Source organism: Geospiza fortis, unplaced genomic scaffold (genome assembly GCF_000277835.1).
Source record: "Geospiza fortis unplaced genomic scaffold, GeoFor_1.0 scaffold112, whole genome shotgun sequence".
NCBI lineage: Eukaryota > Metazoa > Chordata > Aves > Passeriformes > Thraupidae > Geospiza > Geospiza fortis.
The window spans coordinates 4432124-4448481 of record NW_005054298.1 but is presented as its reverse complement, the minus strand read 5'-3'; the positions used below and the strand labels follow the sequence as shown (position 1 = coordinate 4448481).

The 16358-nt window shown below is 40.0% G+C and overlaps 1 protein-coding gene across 1 annotated transcript in view; it reads left to right on the top strand.

Annotated features, from left to right (window-relative positions):
* Window positions 1–16358, top strand: part of THSD7B (thrombospondin type 1 domain containing 7B) — a 259051-nt gene that overhangs the window by 50066 nt on the left and 192627 nt on the right. The window contains 1 exon segment of the mRNA XM_031057310.1: window positions 16083–16341. Within this exon segment, the coding sequence (XP_030913170.1) occupies window positions 16083–16341 (259 nt within the window).

Sequence of the window (16358 nt, the reverse complement as noted above, 5' to 3'; positions counted from 1 at the left end):
TCTTTCCTGTGATGGTGGTGAAGCACTGGGACAGGTTGCCAGAGAAATTGTGGATGCCCCTGGAAGTGTTTTAGGCCAGGTTGGAGCAATGTGATCTAGTGGAAAGTATCCCTGCCCATGGCAGGGGGTGGAATGAAATGGTCCTTAAGATCCTTCCAACCCAAACTATGATTACATGAAATGGATGAATGAGGAGAGAAGGAAAAATGAAGTGATCTCTGTGTTTGGCAGCTAGCAGTGAAATCAAAGCTGTGCTCTGACTGTGCTGGGCCACCACGTTTGGTTTTTGTGTGGCCTCCTCACAGGACAAGGTGGGAGAATTGATGCTTTGCAGCTCTGGGCATGTTGATTCCAACCCAAGTTGTTTCCATTTCAACATGGAAATATTTGAAATGAGGTGCAAGTTTAAAGGCACAATATGCTTCAATATCTCTGGAGTCCTTGGAGGAATACTGGACCTACAAAAATGGATCCAAAGTGTTACCAAAGGCAGGTGAGCTCATCTGCCAAACTCCTGTGAAATGCTGCCATCAAAAGTGTTGAGAGTACGGCTTTATTTACAAAGAATGCCAGCCAGAACTAAAGATCAGGAGCATCATTAGACCAAATTATCTTAATCTAATGACACATGACTCTCTTGTGAGAGGTATCAAGATAGAATGTGACATTTTTGTCTTACAGTAAGTTCCCCTCTAGTCAAATGGGCATCACAGCTGTCTTTGAGTTGCAGGAAGACTTTGATTCCTAAATCCCATAAAGTGGATTTAGGTCCCAGTTTGCCTTTTATTGATTAGAAAGTTAAATTTAATTGCTTACACAGTGTTTTTTTCCTATTTTACACATTTTATCAGTGAAATTCAGGCCCGCATCTTTGACTTCAAACAATTCTATTTACATAATCAGCACATTTACCACTCTCCCTCACAGTTTACATATTGGTTGAGCTTGTCTGCCTGCAATGTGATCTGACCACAATGGCTAACCACTCCTCAGAGATAATTTACATTATTATTGCAATATGGATTAGGCATCAGTGGGAAGCGAGTCTGAGTCGATACGGAATTCTTTCCTGTGACTTCTTGAAAGAAATTATATAACAGCCTGATACCCATTTGGAAATTCAAGGAAGCTACTGGAAAATGTTTCTTGGCAAGCTCAAGTTCATCAATGAAACTTAGCAATTAGTTCAGCATCCAAAATGTAGGAGAGAGTTAAATGAAAAAAAGTAGTAATGAAATGAAAAACAGAGTAGGAATGCAGACTCTGTTGAAAAAAAGTAGTAATGAAATGAAAAAGTAGGAATGCAGACTCTGCTCACCTCCAATTGACAAAATAGAGACCAGTTTGTCCCTGTTTCCCTTTGGAAGATGATGCCATGGGTGTTTCTGTCAAGTGTCCACTGGTCCTGACACTGCAACCCCTCTGAGTGAAGAACATGGATGTTGCAGGAGAGATATTTATTCTTGCTGCAAAAGTGTTTTTCTCCTTGAGCTGGCAAACACATTCGCAAAAATAGACTGGAAAAAACGGAATTCTTGTGCCTGCCCAACCAATTTATTTGTCTGGGGCTTGAATTCCCTGAAGAGAGGAAATATGATGGATTCTGCAGGAAATAGCAGCTGTTCTTCCTCCTCCCTGGGGTATGGTGATCAGTAAACCCCCCTTACTTTTTATCAGTGTGATTGGCACCAGTGTCTTGTTCTAATGGTCCAGCTGTTGAATGCTGTAATCCCTGTTGGCCTGATGGCACATGGTGTTGTTACTGCTGCATGCCCTTTATTTATATTCTTGATGCTGAGTTAATAATTTAATGTAGCTTGTATAAGCAATTTCATTATAATTGAGTGATTTTGAAGGGTTTTTTAGGGTGACCATAAAAAGGTGTTTTCAAGCCTCACCAAAGTTTCGTTAGGGAAAAATCTGTTTTTCCCATAAATTATGAATATAGAAAGCCCTACAGACTTGTTGTTATGGATGGGTTTATTAACATATGAAACTTGAGAAGGGCTTTAGTACATCCTTAATCTAAGGAAAAATTTATAATATGTTCTGATTAGTTGGTATTTAAAAAAAAATTAAATCAATTTCTATCATAAGTCTCTTTGTTATGCATAGTGTTCTTCAGCTATTACATGTGAAATGGAATGAATTATTTGAAAAGATTAAGGTCTGTTGCAATACCAAAGACTCTGAACTTTGTAGTCAGGGAGCCATAGTGACTTGTTTTTCCAAGGCATTGCAGTATCTTATAAATGTAAAGACAGTGAGGGCTGACGCAAAACATCTTTATTTCTACTTCCTGAGACTGATTTATTCCCAGGACTCAGGATTTGAATCTGTTGCATTACAGCAGGCACTTGTGTGTTTACCAGTGTTCTGGCACAGTGCTCTGCCTGGGCTGCTCTGGCACAACCTGGTTCCCTGCTCCAGGTTCATTGCAGTCCTGGTGGGATTTGGGATTGCAGTTTCAGGAATACAAACACACAGATCTGTATGGGCTGAGAAGGACAGTCCATCTCTTAATATGAGTCCAGGTGTTGCAAGGCAAATTTTTTCTCCTCTTGGTCAAGGAGGAAGAGATAAATAAAGCCAGTTAATTAATAGTAGTGTGGCTGAAGCTGTGAGAGGGTCATCAGTGTTACTCCAGATCTAATCATTGCGGAGGAGGAGAAGAGTAATGCAGTTATTGTTGCACAGCTCCGACCTTGTACACTTTTCCTGTGTTACTGTCTCCTTGCTCCCATGCATCCTAAGGCTGGGGGTGTCACCCTGGGGAGGTGGTGGATTGTCAGCCTGGAGTCTTCTCCCAGGAGAAATGTGATGCTCATGTTGCTGGTTCCTTCTCTAGGATGCTGTCCTGAAGGGCCAGGAAAGTACAGGGCAATGTAGGAGTGCACACACTGTTTTATTCTCTCTTTATTGCAAAGTTTGGTGTGAGGCTTTCTGGACACATGGTGGGAAGCTTCTGCTTTCATAGTCTGGTGCAAACTGATGGCTTGTGGAAATAAATAAGGCTATCTGTGGCTATGGTGTGTGATCACACATCCGTCATTATCAGGGCAAAATTCTTTGGGCAGCAACTGTTATAACCAGGCAAATTTAGATAAATGGAAATGGTGACTGAGTAATCATTAATATTCTGTTTTTGCATGAGTAAAAATGACTGTGGAAAAGTATTTAGTTGCTTAGTTTGCCTGTCAAGAGTGTTTATTGGTTTAAGTTAGAATACTTGGGAGAATGGGAATATGGTTCAGTGAAGTGGTTTGGGAAGAGTGATGGGACAACAAAACTGGCTGATCTTTAAGTAAAAGAACCTATGACAATGCAGCTTTACAGTGACCAAGCTCAGAGTCAGGAGGTGTTTTCCCCTTCTCTGTTCTTCAGGCATTAAAGTAGAAACAGTTTAAATTTAGCATACCAGCTTTAAGAAAGGATTTTTAAAAAACACATCCTGTGAACAGTAAATATTGTTTAAAGAAATAGGATTTTTTGTTTGTTTTAAAAAGACCTGAAGTTTATGCAGATTATTAGCCATATACAGCCTGCTTTTGCTTTCTGTTTATGCTTTTTGGAACACCCTTTCTATATGTGCAGCAGTATCAAGATTAGATATAGACTAAAAATCTTTCTGCATCATCGCAGAAGGAATACAAGTCATTGAAGATCAATTTTCAAAGATGATGAATATCTTGAATTTCTAAACTTCAGATAGGGCAGACTGTAAATGTTTTAAACATGTAATGAATATGGATTGCATTTTCTTAGCTCCCTTTTCTTCATTGATTTTTGCATTTGACCAGTCATTTCTCTTTGTATATGTAAAATATGTGGCTTACTGTTCAAAGGATCCCAAATCAAATTGCCTTTATTTACCTCAGAATATTCTGAAATATTGTTATGGGAATCATAAGAAAGGAATAGACATTTATAATAGAATACTGTTTTCAAGTGGCTTCATTGAATTAAAGAATTCCTGGTGGAATTAAAACTCATTAAGTTTAATTAATTAACTAATTAAGAGCACTTATGTCAGTATCCTTAGTGGGAAAGCCAATTTTTTTTTATTTCACAGAAGTACCACTCTGATTTGTCTACAGCTGAGTGTTCCCCATCTGCTGTGGATGTATACAGGTTTCCTGTGGCTGGTGGATGGTTACACAAACTCTGCTCTGAACTTTGCAATTCTTTAAACCAGGGGAGAAGACCAAGAGCTGGATTTCCTTCTGGAAAAGCCCAGATAGCCCTTGCCATATCTTAAGGAATTTCTTTCTGTATCAGTTTATTGTTTTCTTGTGGTGATGCTGAATCTTCATGTCCTGGTTAATGAACCAGCTGGGGCATGCTAATGAGCTGGTTCATATGGAAACAGCTTACTCATATAAAAGCAGCAAAACTAAAAGCCACTTGAAATCTGTGGTTCAGGATTATTAGCTAAGTGTTTTTGTTGCCCTGTTCCCCAAAATCGCTCCTCATTCTGCCTGTCTGCATTCCTCTCAGGGGATTTGGAATAATTAGGTTACCAGATTTCAGTGTTTTGTCCATTGCCTGCCATAATCTGATCTTCAGAAGTATCCACAGCCTCCATCATGACCTCCATCATGGAGGTGTCTCCTGTGGGAAGGGTTAGGAGCTGGCTCCAGTATTTCATGGTATGGCAGTCATGACATTTGACATAAGCTCTGGTGTGTTGGATACAGACTGAGCAGGAAAACATTGATTGATTCCAAAATGTGAGCAAAATGGGATGATTTGGATATAAATATCTCACAGCACATACTTATATGTCTGTGTACTTAAATCTTTGACATCAGTTATGTACATTATGCACCATCACACATATATCCTTTTCCTTTTATGAAATAATTTATGATTTTTCTTAATCATATGTGTCTTAACCTATGAAGGGGAAAGGGATACTTGTCTTGGCTTATCTTTCCTGCCATTCCTGAGCTTGAGCAGGTGTTGGAAGGTTCCTTTGATAGCATCTCCTTTCAGTCAGGACTTTGGGCTCATCCACTCCTTTGATTAAACACTGGGGCAGCATCATCTCCTGTCAATATTTAGTAAGTTGAGGGATTTCAGGTGCTATCTGATGAACCTAAATGTGACCTAAATTGAACTGAAAGCAGCTGGAGGCAGGAATGGCCTTTTATCTTCTTGAATCGTGTTTGAAGTTGTGCTAGTTCTTTGAGGCGTATTTAAATTAATAACCACAGCATTATCTTGACAATACTGGTAGAGATAATGTGGGATTTCCATTATTCTGGCCTGGTTTTTGATCATTTCCCAGTTACAGTGAGGATGATGAATGAACATCGTCAAGAAATTATATTTTAAAACATTAGTTTTGCCATGTAGTGCCACAGGGGGCCAGAGATGATTACCAGGGCTGATGTTTAATTTAGAATTATCTAAAAATTTTTACTTGACCCCTTTATATCAAGGTGAACCTGAGGCTGGCTTAGTGTATGCAGGTATCTCAGGCAGTCATGACATCAGTGTAAGTGTTAGATTTATTGTGCAGGCCAAATTATCGTTTTATATATTCAATAGAACCGCTCAGGAGTACAAAAGAGGACTCCTTGCAGTTGGATTTTCATGCAAATATCTTTATTTGTAAAACAGTAGAACAGATAGGTGCTCTTGTGCAAATTACTAGCACTGTTTGTAAATATCTCTGCAAGTGAAAGCAGCAGAAGTGCCAGATGTGCAATTAGATTAGCACAGATATTCTACAGAAAGCTGCTTCTGTGAAACAGAAACAAGCTTAATGTGAAAATCTTTGCTTTTGAGAGCATGCATGCTATGCACATCATTAACCTGTTAATTAAATCTATTAAGGGCTGCATTTCTGAGGCCTTGTTAAATGATTACTTATGTGTAAGAACGTCTGTTTCTAAAAAATCTTCAGTTGCAAAGTGTGGGCTGGCACTGTGGTGGCAGATGCCTTTGTTTGGATGTGAAATACATGTACAGCATATGTGCATCCATATCTGATGTTTTCCCATGTCACCATTCTTTTATTTCAAAAAATCAGGGCATCAGATCTTTTATGGCAACAGTGACCAGATTTCCAAGTTCAAGATTGTTCATCTCTGCTCAGCAAACAGAAAACCTGAGTGCTGCCTGCCACATCTGGTAGTGGTTTTTGAAAGAGATATGAGGCTGTGCTAGCAAAACCAGCCTCAGGATTAGGTATTTATCAGCTGTTTAAACATCTCAGAGGAGGTGGTTTTATCCCTTGTGCTGAAGCTGTGAAAATGTGAGTAAAGGTGTCCATCTGTTAGGATTTCAGTGATAGATGAAGGCTATTCAGAAATGCAAAACCACTATAAATTCAGGATCCTGTGAGCAGAACACCTATCAAAGAGGCAGTGAAGATCTGCCAGTCTGGTGAGGCTGACCCCTGAGTAACTTCAGGGTGCAGTTTGATGTTTGAACACTTCCATCTTTGACTTACTGGAATTGATACTCTGCTTTCAGCTTTCTATATTTCAGAAGTGCAGATACTGAAAAAAGCATCCCAAACTCTGCCCCTTCCCCTAAAGTGCTTTTTCCCAGCCCAGACTGTGGGGTAACACCTTGCAGAACTTGCAGCTCTTGGGCTCCTGACACAATTTATGGCCCAAACTATGGTACTCTCTTTTCTGTTTATCCTTAAGCATTACTGGCTTTTGTTCCATGGAATCAATCTCAGCTGGAAGAGGAAAAAAAACAAAATTAGAACTAGTAGAAAATTTCATGGGTTAATACAACTCCTTCATATGATTCCTGGATCTCAGTCTGGCCTGATGTTCAGATCTTAATATTTTGCTCTCACTTACCTGCATGTGCAGTTGTTTGGAATGATGCCTGGCAAAATCTGCCTCCAGATGGGATGGAGATTTTTCTTTCTTCACATACTCATCCAGATATGATGTGCTTAGTTATATTTTGTAATTCTTGGCACAAGATTCCCAAGACTTTTCTTATCTTAACACCTGCAAGCCCAAACGAGGTAATGTAATCATGCTCCCTGAGTGCAAACTGAAGTATTTTAGTATTCTGTTCTGCTGTCAAGAAGCAGAATTTATGATGTGATGGGAGTTTATTTTGATTAGGACATTATTGTGTTTGTTTTGGCTTTCCTATTACATTAATTATTTCCCCCCTCCTCCAAATTTTATTTTTGTTAACTGGATTTAGCGCTTTTTTTTGTTGTTGTTTTGTTTTGTTTTTGTTTGGTTTTTTGTTTGTTTGTTTGTTTGGAGTTTTCTTTGTTTGTTTTGTTTTAGTATGTGCTATATGCCTCTCCTTCTTCCCTGAAAGAAAAACCACTGGCATCTCAGGACCTTTCATCCTGCTATGCACTGGAAACTGCAGCTCTTTGAGAGCTCTTAGAGTTCTTTGCTCAGCCACCCTCCTGTCAGCAGCCAGTGCTCCCAGTGTGTGTGGGACAGTGAAATTGATTTACTGCTGGAGAACACTTACATTCCACATTTTGGCATCGCTTCTCATTGGATTTATTCCTGCACAGCTATTTCCACACAACACAGAGGGTTGTGCTTTTCCAAAATGCTTTCCCTTGAGAATATGGAGTGTCTAGAGTAAATGGAAATTTAATTATTAATAATTGAAAGGGGATAACTAAATATGGACTGTAAAGAAAGTGAAAATGCCCAGTAAAAGCAGTTTGTAGAGTTCTACAATAACCTCTGTCCAGATTTTATAGAATTGATAATGCACATGTTTAAAAATAGAACTTTTCATATGAATTAATTATGCTGTTGCCAGGGAATCGTTATTATAGGTGTTCTCCATCTTTGCAGAAATACTAATTAGCAGCAGTTGGGCTCCATGGGGCTCCTGCCCATTGTATAGCTCTTCTATAATGTTTATTAGGAATAATGAGTGGCCCATATGGTTGGGAAGGTATTTCTGTAGCAGTACATGATGTCTGTGTTTTACCTTTCCTGTTCCGAGTGCTGTGGGCAGCCCCACTTCTGCTCCAGAGCAAGGGGACAGGAGCTGCTCCAAGTGGGGCTCACCAGAGGTCCCACCTGGAGAATTTCCCCAGGAGGACACATCTGTAGGTTCATCACCTCTGCAGGAGGCTGAGGGACAGGTGAAGCAGCTCCTCTGTTTCACCCCAGCCAGACCTGGTAGCACCTCCACGTGCATCTCCAGATTTCCATCCCTTTACCATCACATATTGATTGCTGTAGTAGCTGAAAATGTATGTGGGCTTCTGGGCTGTGGTGGGTTATAAAATATGTGAGTTGGAAATAGGAATGAAGCTAAGCAGAAAAATTATAGTTCTCCCTTAAAATGATGTCTGGAGGGGGATGCGTGCGTTTCTGTGATAATGTGTTTGTGAAGTAAATTTGGACACTTCAGAAAGGTTTTGCAGGTGTGCAGATTGCTATATTATTTCACACCTTTTTTCTCTGAAACAATTTTTTAATTTTGCTGTTATTTTAATGAACAAACATAATTTAAGCTTCATGAAAGAGTAAGAAAATTAGAAACTGCAGTTGCCACAATTTGGAAGAGGGGTTGGGCTCTATCTTTGTTGTTTGCTGGGTAATGAATTCTTACAGAACTTAAAATAAGAATTCTCTGTGTGTCTTGAAGCTCGAATAAGCAGATGTTGAGCAGCTGCCAGTGCCTCCCCCAGCTGTCCCACCAAGGCCTTGTCTCAGAGCAGTGAACCTTTGGCAGAAAGTTTCTTGCTGTGGTTCCCTCAGGAGTCCATGAGTGCCAATCTTCCCTGTGCATGGGTTCTTCCCTGTGAGGGAGGTGAGGCCCTGGCACAGGGGTGCCCAGAGGAGCCATGGCTGCCCCATTTCCCTGGAAATGTTCATGGCCAGGTTGGACAGGGCTTGGTGTTACCTGGTCCAGCAGAAAGTGTCCTTGCCCATGGCAGGAATGAGATGGTGTTTATGGTCCCTTCCAACCCAAACCATTCTGTGGTGTGTTTGTTGAGGTTCCTTGTGAAGATGCAGATGAGGTGGACTCTCCAGAGCTGAGAGCATCCCAGCTGGGCTCTTAGCAGAACATGGACATACAATGAAATGCTTCAAGCAGGCTTTGCATGCTTGAAAAATATCTCAGAGTGACTGCCTCTGTGAAGGGCAGCAAGGGAAAGGCAGTGTGTGGGAAAAGCAGAAATAACTCTGTGTGAAGCTTGCTGGTGTGAAAGCAGTGGTGTAAGGAGCTGTATCCAATTGGAGAGACTTCTGAATCACCAAGTTCCTGGAGCCAAGTAAGAAACAACCTCATTCACAATTCTCTCTCTCTTCCTTCTACTTGCCTGCAAATATCAGAGTGGACCTCCTCAGCTTCTTGTTTCATTGTGCTTGAAGGGATCTGCGATTTCCTGTAGACTTGGGAAAAGATTGAAGTGTAACTGGGAGCTCAGAAGAAGATGCTGCTGAGAGGGGTGTCCAGCAATGCCCAGGATTTCCCCACAGCCCCCACTGGTAAACTGGTGGTTTGTGTTACAGGAGGCGCTGTGTAACCCACCTCGCGTTGATTCTGGGTTTGGTTTTATTTCCCACTGAGAAATAACAGTTCCTGTTGGGGATTACACACCCCAGGGTCAAGCTGGAGTGACTGAAGAAACATTTCTTTTGCTCTTAAGGTTACATTTACAAACACCTTACAAAGGCTATTATGTTTTTAAAAGAACTGGTTTCCATAGATGTTTGGAATTCCAAAAAGGCCAGTTTGATTATAGCTATTTATAATCCAGCACTGAGGTGGTTTTAATCTCATACGCAGTAAACAATTTAGAGTTGTAATCTGTTGATAAAATCTATTTATTCTTTTTGTTTTTCAACGCACAACCTTATATACATTACTTATTACTAGGTCTCATATCCTATTTTCCACTGCTGTCGAGGCCAGAAATCTGTTCTCATAGACCCTCAAAATGTGTTGGATGAATATGACAGAAATGTTTTGGACTATGTGGGGGTATTTTTTATTTTTCTGTTTTTAATTGAGAGTTGAAAGGAAAGAATATTTTTCCCTGGGCTGTCTCCGGGGTGTGGGCACATGATTGAGTAGCTCAGCTAATACCATTTACATTAGTTCTTAATATTGGGAAATCCTGCCTTCCAGTGCCAAGGGGTTAGTAAATCTCTGTATTTTCATAAACAGCAGTGTTCATTACATTCTGCTGCAGAATGTCTTTCTTGCTGGAGTGTGTCTAGAGTGTTACAGCATATGGATAATAAAGAAAAAACCTGAAATGTAAAATTGGAACAAACTGCTGCATGGCTGTAAGTCACTAAATTTCACATTTATTCAGATCTGAAATAAGATGAATAACTAAGCTGCTGAATTGCTCATTTGTGTAGGTCATGAAAGTTTAAAAAAGTGCTGCATATATTTAAAATTAATCCCAGGAATCAGAGGAATTTTTTATGCCCTGTATGACACTCAGCAAATAGAACAATAGTCTTTTGTATAGAATCTTTCATTCAGATTATAGTACAAAGGGATTTAATGAATTGCTGTTAATAATAAATAGGAAAATAATTGAGACAGTTAAGAATAGGCAAGGAAAATAATCTCTATTTTACCTGAGATGTGGCAGCAGATGCAGGGCAAGGAGACAGAAGGGCTCTTTCAGAAAGCAAGGGAATGGGCAGTTCAGCCAACTACAGCCATACTAACATTCCTGTGTATTATAAAATACTGAAACATCCCAGATCTGGTGTCCTAGACTCCAAAGATTTTAGCCTGTTTTGTCTGCAAGAAAATATGTGGCTGTAGGATCCTTATCTAAATCTTTAGAATTACTTTTCTTGGCGTAATGTACCAAGAGCCCCAACGCCTTTGTATCATGCCAAGAAAAGAAAATATTGGTGAGGAGCTATGTTGCAATTTGTGTGATCTTCAACAGCTTTGGCATATGAGAAATAAATATACCTCAAAATCTCATAAAACATGCATAATTCTCATAAAATTACATTAAAATTACATAAATCTCATAAAACCTTCTCATAAAACAACCAGTTATTCTGGTGAAACATATTCAGTGGAATTTATTTTTTCTGTCTTACTAATAGTGGAGATTAATTAGCTGTAGTGTCATTAGGAGTAAGGCTCATGTGTTCTCTGAGTCTGTTGTTACCTGTTCTCAGAATTCACAGGCTGAGCTGGAGCTTTGCACTTCCCATAACCATGCTCTGGTGGAAAGATGACATTCAGAGGGCTTCAGGGACATTTCAAAAAGAAGTATTCAATTAAAGTGGATGCTGCAGGGATTTTGGGGAGTTATGTCCCGTCTGGTGGAGTAAGTCCTCACTAAATGAAGTTGTACATCTTTGTTATGATGGATAAGAATTAGGAGATTCTGTTAAAAAACAAGTTTTTAAGGTCTTGAATGATTGCTCCTAAATTTGATACTTAAACTGAAAGAGAGGGTAAAAATGGGTAGAAAATAGGACTATTCCAATGGTTGTCCATTAATTTTTTCAGTGTTCCTTCACTGGAGCGTATCTCTTATCTGATACAAATTAGTAACACAATATTCTGTTTTACTGATTGCTCATCTTCTGCTAAGTTTGCAAATCAGAGCATAGCAACAGGGACAGAGTCATTGTGGGAGATGCTTATTATTGAATGAATTCTCCCACGGTGAAATGGTTTCAATTAAGCTAAAATGTCACAATAAACAGAGCATAATTATTCTAGCAGTTCTTATGAAGCAATAATATACTTACTAAGCAGCTCTTACTGGGATTCCTCTTGTAAGTTTGGTGTTCAGTGGTGTTTTGTTTTGTCTGTGAAGTGTAATTATTATCTGTATAGCCTGCTTGCCTTGTGTGTGTGTGACCTGTGTGTCAGAGAGCAGATGTCACTGCATCCTTTCAGACACAATTATGGTGCAGTTCTTGGTAGGTCTTGAAGGCAGGAAAAACAAATCAGTGCACAGTGCATCAAATAAACTCCAGTTGCTGTGTTATTGCATGTTTTGAAAGGGGTTAGAGAAGCTGAATGGGGTGATAGTACAGCTCTTTCTGGCTGATCAAAGATGAGAAACAGAACAATGTGTAATTTTGCTTTAACAGATTGTCGTGACTTATTAATCCCTTTCATGTCATTGCTTGTAGTGTTACAGATGCTCTGAAAGAAACAGTGGGATGTCTTTGTTCACAGTTGTTCACAAACAAAGACGCCTCATCTGTCTGTCACGTTTTTTGTGTGAGCCCAGTAAGTTTTGTTTCACTTCTCATTTTTGGAAATAGTGATTTGGTTGAACTTCTCTTTAGCTTGGTTGATAATGGATTTATTCATGCTGCTGTGTGTTTATTGGTACTTTGCAGATCTCAGTGGTATTTATTAGTGAAAACATTTTTTTTTGCATCCTGCTGGAGAAAGCCTTGCTTTGAGTTAGATGCTCCTACATGGAGAAACCCAGGTGGAAAAGGACCACGGGAGCTCATCTGGTTGAACCTCACCACAGAGCAGGTTCAGCATTGAATGCACACCCTGAGGTTTCTCAGGGTTTGTTCAGTGAGATCTTGGAAACCTCCAGGGAGGAGGTTCTGTTGCCTGGGTTATCCTCACAGCAGTGAGGTTTTTCCTTACACCCAGTTTGGAGCCTCCCTGTTTCCATGTACATCTACAGTCTGTGTCCTGCTGTGATGAGATCAAACATCCATCCAGCATCTGATCAGGGTACAATACATAGGAGACAGACTGTCAAGCCTTTATCTTCATATGTTTGTACTTTCTGTAGACAGATCACTATGAAATTAATTTCCTCTTATTTAGTCTCCTTCTTTAATTACCAGTGGCCTTCCATTCTAGATGGGGAGTTGTAAAGCATGCTTCTGCAATTCAGGCTTCTGATGTCTAAATTCCAGTGGATTTATAACACAGTTAATATTATAATTCACCTTGTGCTGAGATGTTTCTTTTAATTGACTCAGATGGATTTTGAGAAAAGTGTAAATTTAATATGAGCCTTCTAAAAATAATTAAATTCTAATTACAAAGCGGACTATTGACTAGAAGTATTTGCAGCTTTCTCCTCATTTAAGCTACTGAACAGGATATTTAACCAAGCAGTGAAACATTGTGGATGTTTACTGCCACGTCCTGAGGAGATTGTCAGGAAGTGAAAAAAAATCTATAGTAATGGGTTTTGCATCTGATTTTTTAAACCTTATTTTTCATGCTTCTTTTTCTGGTATGCCAAGAGCAGGCTCTGTTTTTAGCATGTTTGCCAGGGAATAATTGCAAATTATAATGTGTCTAACGACAGTGTAATTACTTACAAGTTCTTGCTTGGTGTTTTTTTTTGTTTTGGTTTTTTTTTGTAATTTTTCATCCTAAATTCACATCTCACTTTAAATAATGGCCAGTTCTTGCTTTCTGGCTTCAGCTGAGTGTCTCTCTATCCTGTTAATGTGTGAGTGATCATTCTGCTGTTCATGAGTGGAGCAGTTCATGAGCAGCACCCAGGAGAGTTCTGTGCAGTGGGGAAAGAGCAGTGCTGGGTTTGATGAGTGATCTCTGCTACAGCTGCTTGGCATTCCTCCATAGCAGGGAGGGGGTTAATGCTATTGTAATGCAATTCACTGTCTTAAGATATAGTAAATCCTTGATTGGTATAATGTGTTTCAAGGTCCTATTGACGTGTCAAATTTCGTTCTGTTTAATGCTAAAGGGATTTTTAAAAAATTTTTGCTTTAAATAAAACTGGTGAAAATGGAACTTTGTACTGAAACTTCCACATCTCTAAAAACTAAACTGCCTTTGCTGAAGTGCTGCACAGAAATAAATAAGTTCACGATACAATTATGTAGTGATGCTTAATCATTGTTACTTTTCCCTGTTAATAAAAAGCCACCCAGGATTTGAGGTCTGAATTTTGACTGTTACCTTTAGATGACGGTAATTGCATAATCTGATGTCTGGTTTCAAATCTTGGTGCCAATAGAAAAGATTATTCTGTTAGATCAAGGTGAGGTATCAAGGACAAATGTTTAAGTTGTCAATGGAACTCTTCCCTGTAACTGAACTTCAAAAGCATATCTAAAGATTAAATTATTTTTCTTAGTTTTTAAGCACACTGGATTCTGCTGAAAGCCTGTCATTAATGTAGGACAGCTTGTAGAGCGCACTAAGTTTGATGCTGCCTTTTCCCAATCAAGATATCTGTCATGACTGAGTCCTTACCTTGGGCTGATGTCTTTTGGTGTGAAACAGAGGCATAAAAAGGACACAGATTTTTGCACATAGCCTGAGGGATTCAGCAAAAGCTGGAGCTGTCCAAACCTTGAGGACTCTGCCATCCCCTCTTGCCCCAGCCTGTCCACATCTGCAAAAGGTGCCTGACTGAGGGCAGAGCTGCAGCCCTGGCTTGGAAGATGGGGCAGGAGGAACATGGGATCTATTGGAAAAGAAGTTTAGTTATATCCAGTTCCTGTCTGCTTCTCTCCTTTCCTAAAAATAAAAACATCGTGAGTTTTTATTTATTTATTTTCATTTTTCATTACACAGTGTCAAGCCCCTGTCTCTGGAGGATCAACTCCTCTATTCACAGAGAAAGAACAATGGGATTGCCAACAAAACCACCATTGCCTGAAGAAAATACCTGGGATTATAATAGCAGCTGTTATGGGACTGGTTTTGGTTTTTGTTTGTGTTTGAACACCTAACTGATTCTGGTAGTTTTAAATTCAATTTAAAAAAAACTGACTGCCGTAGCATTGCTTAATATAAATTGACTTATTTGTTGCAAGTTCATTTTCTGCCTTGAAAAAACAGAAACTATAGGGCAGTTGCAGTGTATTTTCAGGCAAGAATTACATATGCAATGTTTGTACTGAACAAAATGGCTCTTTTATGAGGTATTGGAAAGTTTTTAAACTTAGAAACGAGATAACACCCCCTTGAGATGATCATCAAAATCCCTTTAATAGTTAAGATTCGGCCTGAGTGCTTTTCTCTAGCTTTGCTCTTCAGTTTGCCAGCAATTTTGTACTTTATAGCCCTCAGTATTTTTTTGATTTGGTGGATTTTTATTGAATAATATTTTCACAGACAAATCGTTCTATTTAGCCTTGTCTGATTGCTTTCACTTGTAAATCCTCAAGTAAATTTCATATGATTATGTATGTCTGTTGGTGTTCTCCAGAACTGAAAACTACATTGCTGGGTTTTATTTCGGTTTAATTTCTCCTCCTGAATGATGGCTTTGCCACATCTCACAGTGCCATGTGCTGCAAGTGGAAACGATTTACTCAGTGTACCTTGAGGGTGATTATTTTCATGTATTTATCCTCACTGTTTTATCCCTTTGGATGATGACTCTGCTGCTTCCCAGTGCAGTTTATTCTGTTGACTAATTGCTCTATTAAGACTGCTTTCCTCTTATCTAACTTGACTTTCTTTTCCTTTTAGATGATTGTTCTTTTATGATCATTTTTTTATTAATTTGTACAAATGAAATTAAATATTCATTTGGGATGAATTTAACTGCTGCAGAAATTAAAGGCTTGCCTTTAATTTGAAGCACTGTGAGGCATTTTCTTTTTTCCCCAAATTTCTCCAAGTGATTCAGTGATGTGAGTACACTGGGAGAAGCGACTCGCAGCCTTTAGGAAGCACTTAACCAGTTTTAGGGACAAGCTGGTAGTTATTTGCTTTTTAATACACGACAGGATATGGCTTATATTTTATATATGATTTATATTTTCTAACATGGGCAGATAACGATAGGAGAAGGGGGAACATATTGGAACATGGAACATATGCCATTAAAAGAGGCAAGATTTCGGCGAGAAGTTAGGAAGAAACTCTTTAATCAGAGGGTGAGGAGGCCCTGGCAGAGGTGCCCAGAGAAGCTGTGGATGCTCCATCTCTGGAAGCGTCCAAGGCTGGGTTGGAGGGGGTTGGAGCAACCTGGGACAGTGGAAGGTGTTCCATGGCAGGGGGTTGGAATGAGAAGAGCTTTATGGCCCCTCCCAACCCAAACTGTTCTGAGTTGATGGCTTAGTGGTTGTGTGATGTTCTGCTGGTGTCAGGAGGATCTGCAGGGCAGCATTGTGTGCTGTTTCTCATCAGCCCCTCTCTTGCAGGTCACTGGGGCCGCTGCATCGGGGACTGCGGCTCGGGGGGCATTCGCAGCCGGGCCGTCTGGTGCACCCACGCCGAGGGTTGGACCACGTTCCACGCCAACTGCGACCAGCAGGACAAACCCGAGAGCCAGCGGAGGTGCTTTAAAGTGTGCGACTGGCACCTGGAGCTGTTCGAGTGGGAGGTTTCGGGATGGGACAGGTGCGGGCTGGTCCCGGCTGCGGGCGCTGAGGCGGAGGCCGAGGCCTGTGTCACCGCTCAGCACGGGCTGCAGCGCC